At 42.7% G+C, this 13,706-nt stretch overlaps 1 protein-coding gene across 1 annotated transcript; it reads right to left on the minus strand.

Annotated features, from left to right (window-relative positions):
• Window positions 1–8,671: 8,671 nt before the first annotated feature.
• arf6b (ADP-ribosylation factor 6b) lies at window positions 8,672–11,276 on the minus strand. The gene is made up of 2 exons (XM_061696352.1): window positions 10,901–11,276; window positions 8,672–10,683 (listed from the first exon to the last, which is right to left on the minus strand). Exon 2 carries the CDS (start codon window positions 10,096–10,098, stop codon window positions 9,571–9,573), a length of 528 nt encoding a protein of 175 aa, XP_061552336.1. The 5' UTR covers window positions 10,099–10,683; window positions 10,901–11,276; the 3' UTR covers window positions 8,672–9,570.
• Between the last annotated feature and the right edge of the window lie 2,430 nt (window positions 11,277–13,706).

The raw sequence follows: 13,706 nt of genomic DNA on the forward strand, positions 1-13,706 counted from the left end.
TATGAGTGTGAATGGTTGTTTGTTTCTATGTGCCCTGAGATTGGCTGGCAACCAGTTCAGGGTGTAACCCGCCTCCTGCCCGATGATAGCTGGGATAGGCTCCAGCACTCCCGCAACCTTTGTGAGGATAAGCGGCTCAGAAAATGGATGGATGGATGGAAGCTTCAGAGTTCAAATGAATGTGCAGATGGAGAATTAGAGGAAGTGGCAACACTGCCTTCACCAAGAGGGGCAAAGCCCTACAATTCACAGAAGCTTTCTTTTTAACAATAATTATGCAATGCAAAGTTATATGATGAATCAGGTTGTATACTTTACAGTGCTGTAGTTGGAAGAAAACTGGAAGAAGAAAAAAGGATGGGACAGTATAGAGAGCACTGTATTTTTCCTGATATGCAGTTCACCTAAGTGATTGACGCTCCAACTTTTGAGACCACAATTTACCCAAATTCCATGTAATAATAGTAAGGTTTTCTGAAATTTTTTTATTCCATAATTGCAGAACTTTTCTCAGGAGAGGGCACCAGGAGGGAGTGGAACTCTCAGCAGCTCTTCCTCTTAGCTTTGAGGAACCAAGTGGAAACTTGTGGTCTAGTCTTGCATTTTGGTGGCACTGAAAGCACCACCAACAGATGTCCCATCACGCCATCGTCATAGCAACTGAACAATATACATGCCTTCTGGACAACCCAAAACAAAACTGGATAGGAAATTAGAAACACTGAAGCAGTTAAATTGGGTGGACGAAGTATCAATTAAGAAAAAAGATCACATTCAGAACATTGTGCCAAAATCTGTTATGCCTACTTCACTGACAAAAACAATGAGACTCAATTTCTTGATGACATGAAACCTAACCTTTTCTCTCAGGAAGTGGAAGGTGTTCGAAATGCCAGGAGGACTCATCTCTACAGAAGAGAGTTGTAGAAATGTTGCTTACAGTCTTTGTCCTAGGCCCGGGGGGGCTGGTGGTGTTACCGACAAAGCAGCAAGAATCATACAGTTGTAATGAAGTGGTGCAAACCAAAGTGGCCATTACGGCCAATTAAACTGCGATCGGTAGCTAATGGAGGCCTGTACCAGACTCTCACTGAGATTCACTGTGAAGCACGAGGGGCTGTTTATACAACACTCTCTTCAATCAAAAACGGATTAAATAGAAAATATGGTTTTGGCTTTGGTTTGTTTTGGAGCCTGAACAAGTTAACATTTGAAAACAGGTAGCAGGAGCATTTTCAACTAAACAGCTTTTAACTGAAAACCGATTTTTTTTTTAATGAAAACATCTTGTTTTGGTTGTTGACTGCAGTCTTTTGGAGCTTGAAAACCCAAACATTTTAGGCCTCAAACTCGAAGTCTGAAAAAAGTACACTGATTCTAAATGCTGAAAATGGTTGTTTGTGAAAATCTAGAACATGTAAATGCATATTAAGTGTAGGCACAACCAAAATAAGAATGGTGCCACACATTACTTTTTTTGTGATCATGCTCATAATGCACACACACACACAGGCACACCCCCACACACATGGTGTTGGATAAGACCCACAAGAGTAAGAGGTTGGTGTGTGTGTGTGTTTGTGTGCGCCAAGAGACAATTTAGAGTCTTCAATTAACCTAACATATTTTTGGAATGCGCAAGGAAGCCAGAGTCCCCTGAGGAAAACCTACACAAGCACAGAGAGAACACACGAACTCCACGCTGGAGGGCCGGACCCCGAATCTCTGAACTGTGAGGTAGATGTGCTAACCATTCTATCACCGTGCTACCCACACTGAAATAGTTCAATCAAAACAGGAATGGCCGACTACAGTGCGATTGTAGCGTGTAGCATGAAGACAGGCAATTGGTACACCATTGTGTCGTGTTTCTTTGCAAAGTGACATGAACACATTTTCAGCACTTACCTTCAAACATACTATTTAAATGTAGTTAGAAACAAAACACGTAAATGACATGAGTGCAACTTTTAACTATTTATTAAACACAGCGGCACACGTTATTCAGCCTTTGGCTCGCACTGACAGACATTTGCGCACATACAGTCCATAAATAGGGTACATCGACAGAATTATCATCTTTTTGCCTCTAAACACCACCACAATGGATTTGAATGGGTCCAAAAGTAATGGGACAAATAAACAATCATAAATCAAACTTTCACTTTTTATTACTTGGTTGCAAATCCTTTGCAGTCAGTTACAGCCTGAAGTCTGGAACACATAGACATCACAAGATGTTGGATTTCATCCTTGGGAATGCGCTGTCAAGCCTCTACTACAACTGTCTTCAGTTCCTGCTTATTCTTGGGGCATATTCCCTTCGGTTTTGTCTTCAGCAACTGAAATGCATGTTCAATCGGATTCAGGTCAGGCGATTGACTTGGCCATTGCATTGAAAACTCGTACGTAACCTAACCTTTCTGCCAGAAATGCTTAATGTGTTTCTGTGCATATAGGTCTATTCACTCTCGTGAAGTCTTCTTTTGATTGTTGTCTTTGACACACATACACCTACCTCCTGGAGAGTGTTCTTGATCTGGCCAACTGTTGTGAAGAAGGTTTTCCTTCACCAGTGAAAGAATTTGTCAGTTATCCACAACTGTTGTTTTCCTTGGTCTTCCGGATCTTTTGGTGTTGCTGAGCTCACCAGTGTGTGTGTGTATCGCCCCCCCCCCCCCCCCCCCCCCCCCCTTTTAAGAATGTTCCAAACAGTTGATTTGGCCAAATATAATGCTATTGGTGTCCCGCTGATGGGTTTGTTTTGATTTTTCATCCTAAACCTTATTTCATTGATAGTAACAGCTCTTTGGATCTCATATTAAGAGTTGCAGCCAATGGTCCCATTACTTTTGGTCCTTTAAAAAGTGTGAGGCCCCAATACAAACTGTTGGAATTCCTACACCATCTAACTAATTTGTAAGTAAAAACACTCAAATTATAGGTGAAAATCTGAAGTTAAAGTACATCTTGTTCATTTCATTTCAAATCCATTGTGGTGGTGTTTAGAGCCAAAAAGATGAGAATTGTGTTGATGTCTCAATATTTATGGACCTCACTGTACTTCCAGCTTGTGATAATCCCACAATGCTTTGCATTTCAATTTGTCACGTTAGCCCTAATTACACAAAACACAGAACACTTTGGAATTGAAATACGGTAACATAACCGACCTGTTCTGTAAATTGTGGCATCCAGGGAAGCTGCATTTATCGGGATGTAGGCATAGCTAGTTAGATAACTGCACACTATAAAAGTAGAAATGGACCAAGTTAATTATCACTAAGTGTCTCGCGACTGATGGAAATAAGGAGCTCAGTACTTATATAGGCGAGTGGCGACTCTTGCCAGAAAGCCCAAGAGCGTACCTGGGCTTTGTTTTAGCCACACCAGAAAAATCTGGAATACTAAACTGGTGAAAAAAAACAGTTTAACGCTATAGCTCACCAATTCAGTACTACATTGTTCTCAGTCTTTGCACATTTTCAGCAATCATCATCAGACATCTACAGGTATACTAAGAAACAAATCTCTGTTTTCACTTTACAGGGTCTTTAAATGCTCTTCCATTAGATGGCAGAAGGTACAATTAACCTGTGTATCAGATCAGAATCATCCATACATCAATTTTCTGAGCCGCTTCTCCTCACTAGGGTCGCGGGCGTGCTGGAGCCTATCCCAGCTGTCATCGGACAGGAGGCGGGGCACACCCTGAACTGGTTGCCAGCCAATCGCAGGGCACATACAAACAAACAACCATTCGCACTCACATTCACACCTACGGGCAATTTAGAGTCTCCAATTAATGCATGTTTTTGGGATGTGGGAGGAAACCGCAGTGCCCGCAGAAAACCCACGCAGGCACGGGGAGAACATGCAAACTCCACACAGGCGGTAGCGTGAGATATTTCTAACGTAAAACTATGCGTCTTGGCTCAATAAAGGTTGGGAAACACTACCTTAGACTGTGTCTGATTGTCAAAACTGCAAATATTCTCCTTAGAGAGATGGAGGGTGTGAGTGGAAGGACACAAATTTGATTCCAAGCCATTTTTTTCAACATTAGAAATGAGTAGGACATTATGCCATGTGACTAAAAGTTAAATAAACCAAGCATCTTTGATGTGATCTGTTAATATGATCCATTCATGGAGAACATGATAATAAGGAGGAAGTGATTATTCATAAGCAGCAACAGAAGAAGTGGTATGAATTTAATGAGGTCAGCAGTAATGAGGGAAATGAAACCCCCAATGAATGCTCACTTCTTTCTACTCCTATACAGTGTTAACACTGCAAGAGAATGCAGATCACTGCCAGGCCTCCCTCCTCATTCCTAAACTGTTTGACAATTTCATCTGATGTAAGCATTACTTATGTAGTTTTTTTAAACCATCAAAGGCTATTGATTATTGACTTGTGTTGTCAGTTTTACAAGTTGCGGCATTTTGATAGTCTAACTCAACACCCTTCATAGGAGCCTGTATATACAGCAGAGTAAATTCAGATCTGATAGAGATATTTTAATACAGCAATGACACAATAATTGATCAACTGAAAAAAATACATGTCCGGTACCCCCCTACCCACCATTGAGGACTTGCACGCTGCCAGAACTAAGACAAAGGCGTGCAAAATCCTCTCGGACCGTCTGCACCCCGGTCACCAGCTCTTCCAGCTCCTTCCCTCAGGTAGGCGCTACCGATCAACGCAAACTAGAACTAGTAGACATTCCAACAGCTTCTTCCCTCTTGTGATCAACTTCTTAAACACCTAACCTATAATTCCATTACAATAAGCTGGCAATTTTTTGACTTGAGTTCGTTGTCACATTTCTGTGGGGCCAATTATGTATTACTCGTGCACTCACTGTAGTTGTCTCGCCATGCTGCACTATTTGCATATACTGGCCACTCATGCCAGACTAGCATTTGCTCCATTTGCACACTGATTGAGGAGTATCTGTAACATTTGCACAACCAACATTGTCCCAGATGATCGCACTACTCGTCACTTTAAACCGCATACACTCCTTGAAGTCTCAGCGCCCTTTGCACAATGGTCATTGCACCGGACTATTGCAATATTAGTCATTCGAACTGCTCTAAGTGCTAGAGGACTCTGACAAAAAACAATTGTGCAAAAAGATGCAATGTCTTTATGTCTCCAAAGTGTTCTGTAAATTGACTGTCTGTTGTACTAGAGCGGCTCCAACTACCGGAGACAAATTCCTTGTGTTTTGGACATACTTGGCAAATAAAGATGATTCTGATTCAAAAGCCTGGACACAGTTTCTCTTTCAATAGCACAAGAAATTGCATCCAAATGTTTGACTGGTAATGTATGAACAGTACATATGTCATAAATAGCAATGAATAAAAACAAATGAACAGTCAGTCTGTATTTGCTCTTTTGTCATAATAAAATGAGAGGAGTGGCAAGTAGCGGAGCAGTATTCATTCAAAAGAGCACAATGAAACACTTTCAATGGTTGTTTAGATGTGCTGCCTCAACAGAACATTCAGGCAAATACTGAGATTGAAATAATACTAATTAGTCCAGCTTTTCGTGAACTGCATACTTGGAGATCGACGGTATCGATGTGCACCATACACCCACAACATGACCACTTATACATTATTATGAGTTTCGTTGCAATAAGCTATATCAAATATTCTGCTTTTACAAAGCTAATTGTGTTCACTTTTGATTTACACTGTCAAGGGTTGAAATTTAACATTTCTGTGTGGTTATTTGCAGTGGTGTAGAACTATACTGCATCATACTGAGAGCTAATCCAAAAGTTGTTTTTTTTTACCTTCATATAAAGTACCTGTATATTTGATGTAACTAAAATGTTAGACATAGCTCTCATTATGCTACAGTACAGTTCTAACATGGCAAACTGCAACCACGATAATAAAGATATTGGTAAATGAATACCTCTAATTTTTCAATACAGAACTTCCATCCATCCATTTTAAACACCGCTTATCCTGGTTAGGGTTGCGGGACGCTGGAGCCTATCCCAGCTGACTTCGGGCGAAAGGCAGACTACACCCTGAACTGGTCGCCAGTCAGTCACAAGGCACATATAGACACGGACAACCATTCACACTCAAACCGTCACTGAGTGGGAACTGAACCCACGCTGCCTGCACCAAAGTCAGGCGAGTGTACCACTGCACCATCAGTGACCAATACAGAACTTGTAATGGATATTATGATATTGCGGAAGTTGTCCTAGTGCTGTGCGTACTTGTGGCTGGTCGCTGTATGATGCTACTGTACAGTGATAATATTTACATAACCCTGGACAAATGTGATATAAAAATGAAAAAAAAAAAAAAAAATGAAAACAATTGCAAAACTTTTCCCACAATTAATGTGACCTATAACTTCCATCCATCCATTTTCTTCCGCTTATCTGAGGTGGGGTCGCGGGCGCAGTAGCTTTAGCAGGGAAACCCAGACTTCCCTCTCCCCAGCCACTTCCTCCAGCTCTTTCGAGGGGATCCAGAGGCGTTCCCAGGCAAGCCGAGAGACGTAGTCTCTCCAGCGTGTCCTGAGGCGTCCCCGGGGTCTCCTCCCGGTGGGACATCCCCAGAACACCTCACCAGGGAGACGTCCTGGAGGTATCCTAAACAGATACCCGAGCCACCTCATCTGGCTCCTCTCAATGCGGAGGAACAACAGCTCTACTTTTAACCCCTAACGGATGGCTGGTTGGGTGAACTCCAATGCACCCTCGAGGACCCTGCCAAAGGTGAAGAGCTGGTCCACTGTTCCACGGCCAGGACGAAAACCACACTGCTCCTCCTGAATCTGAGATTCGACTTCCAGAGGGACCCTCCTCTTCAGCACCCCTGAATAGACCTTACCAGGAAGGCTGAGGAGTGTGATCCCCCTGTAGTTGGAACACACCCTCCGGTCCCCCTTCTTAAAAAGGGGGACCATCACCCCACTCTGCCAATCCAGAGGCACTGTCCCCGATGTCCACGCGATGTTGCAGAGGCGTGTCAACCAGGACAGCCCGACAACATCCAGAGCCTTTAGGAATTCCAGACAAATCTCATCCACCCCCGGGTCCTTGCCACCAAGGAGCTTTTTAACCACCTTTTTTTTTGGCTCTATAGCAGAAGCCCGAAGGTTTTGTGCTAACACTGACTGGTATTGGAAACTGTTCATAATTCCCTAGACCTTGTCTAAGGCCGCAAAGTACAATGCTGCCACCACCATGCTTCACTGTAGCTATGATGTTATTTTAGTGATAACCAGTGTGTTGGCAACAGATCTGTACCTTTCGTAATTACGGCCAAAAATTTCAACATTGGTTTCATTCGACCATAACACATTTCACACAGGGGTGGAGCAACGTGGTGGCCAGGGGTGGATGCGCCCACCCTGATGGCGCTTCCCCTCATGTTTTTCAGGACGGGTGGGGGGCAATTTGATCAGCTGCCTCCCCGTCGACAATTTGTTTTGGCCACCCTACACAAAATGTCTGGATCCACAACTGATTTCACCACGTCCTTGGTGGATGTTAACTTTTTTTTCCTTTTAAGATAAGACCATAGCCCAATGACATTTAAAGAGGAACGGAGATCGTTGTCACGTGTATTAAACAGCCAATACTTGCCAGAAATTCAGGCAGTTCCTTCAGTGATACTGTCAGCCTCTTGGAAACCTCCCTGATGAGTTTTGTCATCTTTTTTATCAATTTTTGGAGGGTTATACAGTTCTTGGTAATTTCAGTTGTACCATATTTTCTCCACTTGATGATTACTGTCTTATGGCATTGTTTTGCACTTCCCAGCCACCTTACTGTCTACTGTACTCAATGGTATATTTAATGCCTTGCCTTCTTTTATTCCTTCTCCTGACTGATACTTTTGAACAATGTCATCCCTCTGATTCTGTGGAAGCACTCTGTGAACCATGGCTTGTTACTGTAAGATGGGACTATAAAAATGTCTGGGTGGGAAAGTCTACTACAACTTCTGGACTTTATTTGGGATAAATCAAAGGCACTTTAAATGGTGGCAGGTGTGCGCCATTTACAGAGTTTGAATGTGATTGGTTAATTATGAACACAGCCACATCCCCAATTAGGTGTGTACTTTTATAAGTTTTCTTTATATTACAAAAACCTAGCATTTGACCAGGAGTGGATAGACTTTATATCCACTGCACTCTCTTCAATTGCCGAAGACTATGGGATGAATTTAAAAGTGAAATGTGCCATTACATAAATCAGTAATATATGCAACTGGTTTAACTATGAATCCTTTGTTGTGCAAAAAGGCACATACTTTATATTAAAAAAAATAAAAAATAAAATAAGCAGCTCCACTTTGTTTCAGTGAACTAATTTGATCCCAAGTTCAGCTCTTGGCGTACACAATGCAGCATACAGTGACTCCCGCTCTCACACAATTATGAGGTTATGCTGTTCCAGAGACTAACAGTTTAACATCCTGTTTTGAACATTTTCCCATTGACAGGCAAGGGCATGATGGGCAGAAACATTCAATTTGCGGTTTCTATGAAGTCTGCCTGGCCAGGGAAGTTGGTAGCTGCAGCCTGTGTAAAGGCACCCCATTTAGTTTTCACCAAAATGCTTTTGAGTGAAACAGTCTTGTTATAAAAGTAACTTTACAGAGACATAGACTTCAAATCACTTTTTTAATAAGACATTACAATGACAAGATCTGGACATGGATCCCCGCCCCACCCTGATCAAAACAGGTGCTGCAGCACAAGGTATCTTCCACACTTTTGACCGTATGACAGCTGGTCCCTGGTGGTGGTTTGCTGCACTTCATGCTACAGATATAGGCTATCATATCATGTCCCAATACTGAGACTAATCAATATCAGATCGAGAGAACTCTTGAGCTGAAGAACATTCCTTTGGGGGTGACTTAACCCAGTGTGTTTCCTCCCCGAAACTAAAAAATGCAACAAGCATGTTAAGAATTACTGGAGGCCCATTTGTTTAATAGCACAATTAGGAATCAAGACATGACACATCAGTTTACTATATAGCCCATATAGGGGGGGGATGAGTGAGAGGGCTGATGAAATGGGGAGTATTTTTCCCCTCAAGTCAAGACAGATGGCAATATCTCATTTGCAGCATTCAATACCTTTCTAAGAAGTACTATTCACCATAGTACTGGGTCAAAGTCCAAACATTTAAGATCTCCTTTAACAGAAAACAAGCAAAAGAACCCAGCCTAAGAATGCAGAGAAATTCATCATTGTTAGAAAAATGATATAAAACAGGAAAGCAGGCAAAGGTGGTGAACTGTTTGTGGCTTCCACAATAGAACCGATTAATTGAATATTCAAGAAGCAAGCCCTAAAATGTTGTGATAAAAAGTCTGCTACACAGGACAAGCATTTTTTTTTTAAACCAGCAATCCAATCTGCAGATAAATTAGTCATGGGGTAAATGCAGTATTAAAAAATAAATGAGGCTAATCAATTTGTACTTAACCATACTCATTGGAGAGGTTCTTTGTAACTTTATTATAGTTTTGACCTAAAACAGTCAGCACTCAATCATTAAGATTTGTAATTGGAGGTTAGCCATGTCAGGCCCTCATAGAGTCCATCACCTGTGGTCGCACACGAGGGTTGAACATACCAATTCCTATCTCGGATGCGCGTTAATCCGAGTTTCTCTTGGATTTCGTGTGGCTTCATGGCATCTGAAAGGTCTTGCTTATTGGCGAATATCAAGATGATGGCATCCCTCATCTCCCTGTCATTGATGATGCGGTGGAGTTCCTGCCGCGCCTCATCGATGCGATCCCTGTCAGCGCAATCCACCACAAAAATGAGCCCTTGGGTGCCTGTGTAGTAGTGTCGCCACAGGGGGCGAATCTTATCCTGGCCGCCGACATCCCACACGTTGAACTTGACATTTTTGTAGGTGACGGTCTCCACGTTGAAGCCCACTGTGGGGATCGTGGTGACCGACTGTCCCAGTTTCAGTTTGTAGAGGATTGTTGTCTTTCCGGCAGCATCAAGTCCAAGCATTAATATTCTCATCTCCTTGTTCCCAAATATCTTCGAGAGCATTTTCCCCATTTTCAATTCTTGTGCATAAATATACCTTGCTGGTAATGAGAAAATCAGGCAGGAGCAATCTGCTTATTCTAAAACAGCTTCAGTTCAGTTACAGGCTTATGGACGAAAGCATGACTACCAATAACAATATTAGGAAAACACGCTCATGTTGAGGTCAACTACAAGAGCTTGCTATTCTGTGAGGTGCTTGGACGTGTACATTCAAAGTAGCACTGTGTGCGCGCAAGGCCTGTTCACACCATGCTTCGTTACTCTACAAACTTGGCAGCAAGCTGTTGCGCGACGGGCATTTTTGCCCGAATCAATCAAAGGAGGGGTTTCCACCTACAGGCTGGGGTGTATAACAAGGGAATATTGTACCACTAAACGCCGTTGTGAAGTCCCTCAGGCGACGTGTGACGCTGCTCCTTTACCGGCTGCGTCCCGGCTCTCGGTCAGCACTGCCGGGAAGAAAAGCAGCTTTCTGCGGCTAACGCAATTCCAGCCAAAGCTTTGCGGCTGTTAAACTTCAACTTCCCGGTTGCTGAGGTCCTCGGTGACTCAGCAACACATGCACTCAACCGGGAAACTCCACGTCTCGCCCCCCTGTGGGGAGATTAAAGAGGAGTGTCAGGCAACCCAAATTAGCCCATGTCCGCTAATGACGGCTAGCAGGCTAACTAGCTTAGCCGGCTAGCGAGCGAGCTAACAGTTAGCGGCAACAAACCAGCCTTATCCTGTTACAAAATTAACGCCACAATAGAACAATACTAGCATCGACCGACTCTAGGTAGAACTATTACATGGAATACAAGTAATTTACCTCCGTTCGGCACACCACTTTCGGTTAAATCTCCCAGTAGTAGGCTTTCTTATTGAAGCCGAGCTGGTCGCGGCGCTGATACACCGGAAAGGTGTGGAACTGCCTTCACTGCCACTTCCTGCCGTTCACTTTATTCACTTGCGGAGTTGAGCTCTCTGACTGCTGAACGACTAACTGTGAAACTAAAACTCCCCAAGACTTATCCACCGCAATACTTCAACACATCAATGTCACCAAATACATAAAATATTCTTTCACCGAACGGTATTTCAAACTTGGTCCTCGCAGTTAAAATGGGTAAACAAATGGATCTGAGACAGCAAAGGTTGATACTGTTTGCTATTATTTCTGTGTAACTGATGGGTCAGAATATTCTGGAAAACAAAACATCACAGAAAACTTAAACGTTAGTTTCGTTTAATTACAATGTGGTCACTTCAACAAAAAGAGTGCTACTACCCCCTTGTGGTGAATAAGCGTAGCTGCACGAGTTTTGAACATTCCATTCCAAGTCTGCCGACGTAACCCTCTTGTTTTCGTCATTTCTAGAAAAAAACACCATAACGTCCTTGGATCTATTTGACCAGAGGCGTGTGTATCCAAACTTGTCCGAAATGGAAATACATTTTATTAACTCCATTACTAGACAGTTTCACACCGAAAAAACGATTTAGTTTTTTCATTATTTCTCCAACATTAAAATTGGTTATTTTGTCCCGCCACTTAAACAGAGTAGTCACAACATAGCCAAACTTGCATGTAAAGCAATCAAATGAATTTATCATAAATTATAGCATACTAACATGAAATTATTTCAATGTCTATATTCAATTTATAATAATCTATATTAGTTGTTAAATGCTAGAAAATAATATTTTAGATTGTTTTTATTGTCCACAACAAGGTTATTTGATTTAACGATTCATTTTGATTATGTATATTATATTTTAATGATCATATTCAACATTTGGAATGTGTCCCTGCCAAATTGCTGGGCACCCCGTCATTATGGGGTTACTGCCCCTTGAGAAACCCTCTGATGTTCTTAGTGACTACGTCAAGCATTTTTGAAGAGGCTGTATGCTTCCGAATTTTCTTCATATTATGTGTGAAGTCTGATGTTGTCTAGTTAGCATGTATACTCTGTCATAGTGAAATATCAATGGAAATTAAAAAAAAAAAAATTTAGAAATTCCAAAATATATTTGACAGTTGACAGTCAGCTTACTAACTGAATCATGTTGCTAATTGAAGGTCCACCATGTGCTAATAAAATGCTAACCTTAGCCAAAAAAACATCCAGAGTTGTCGTCCTCACTGTGATCAGCCTCACATATTTTGCTGTTTACATGTACTGAATATTGTCTGCTTGCAGTGTGGGAGCGATCATTATGCATTTCTAAAAGCATAAAATATACTCAATACAATGACTAAAAAGTTCAGTGGAAAATAAAACTTTTTGGGGGGTGAAATGGGAAAGTCTTAAAGTCTTTCTGACAGGGAGACCGCAAGCAGTACGGGTCGGCAGCAACACATCCAGCACCATCACTCTGAACACGGGGGCCCCTCAAGGTTATGTTTTCAGCCCCCTCCACTTCACCCTGCTGACCTATGGCTGCACACCGACATACAGCTCCAACCTCTTTATCAAGTTTGCAGACGACACAATTGTGGTGGGTCTCATCAGCAACGGGGACGAGACAGACTACAGGAGTGAGGTGGGCCGCTTGGCCAGGTGGTGCACAGACAACAATCTCTCCCTGAATGTGGAGAAAACCAAGGAGATTCTTGTGTACTTCAGGAGAGCGCACTCCGAGCATGCTCTCCTGAACATCAACGGTGTTGCGTTGGAGAGAGTGCGTAACACCAAGTTCCTGGGAGTGCACATCACTGAGGACCTCTCCTGGACCAGCAACACCTCATCACTGGCCAAGAAAGCTCACCAGCATCTCTACTTCCTGTGCAAGCTGAGCAGAGCCAGAGCCCCGACCCCAATCAGGTGCTCGTTCTATTGAGGGACCATAGAGAGCATCTTCACCACTGCATCACTGTGTGGTACAGAGCCTGCACCGCATCCTGCCGCAAGACTCTCCATCGCATAGTGAGGGCAGCTGAGAAGATCATCGGAACCTCTCTTCCGTCCCTGCAGGACATTTACATCACCCGCCTCACCCGCAAATCCCTCTGCATAGCGGGGCATGCCACCCATCCATCACACAGCCTCTTCAGTATGCTGCCATCAGGGAGGAGACTGCGCAGTCTGTGGGCCAGGACTAGCCGACTCAAAGACAGTTTTATTCATCAGGCTGTCAGGAATCTGAACTCCCTGCCCGCTCTACCCCCTCTACCTATTCTGTCCTTTGCCCACCTGAACTCTGAACTCTGATGCCCCACAAACATGCACATGCACAGACAGTCACACACACACACGCACAAGAATTGAAAATAAAAGTACCTTGTACCTTATGGCGATATTGACTCACTTATTATATCATCTGATATTTATGGCAAGCCTTCTTAACATTTAACAGCTGGAGTGGATATGTGTTGCAGAAATCTGTAACAACAATTATGACTATAGTCAGAATCAAATTCTAGATCTCGAACTGGAGTTACACATATCTCCAATCCCATTGCAGATATTAGTAATTCACAAATCTGCAAATGAATTATAGAAATCTGCTGTGACAAACCCGAAGAGTAAAAGTAAAGTCATTTGTCCTAAGCGAAATGACGTTGCAGATGTCTGAAATATTCCTTTGGACAAGGCAAAACGGAATTACAGATATCTACATCCAGTATAGGT

This window comes from Phycodurus eques, chromosome 14 (assembly GCF_024500275.1).
Source record: "Phycodurus eques isolate BA_2022a chromosome 14, UOR_Pequ_1.1, whole genome shotgun sequence".
Lineage (NCBI taxonomy): Eukaryota > Metazoa > Chordata > Actinopteri > Syngnathiformes > Syngnathidae > Phycodurus > Phycodurus eques.

What these genes read in the sequence shown, in the direction of transcription:
- arf6b (XM_061696352.1), bottom strand. Translation starts at nt 10,098, where the DNA reads ATGGGGAAAATGCTCTCGAAGATATTTGGGAACAAGGAGATGAGAATA.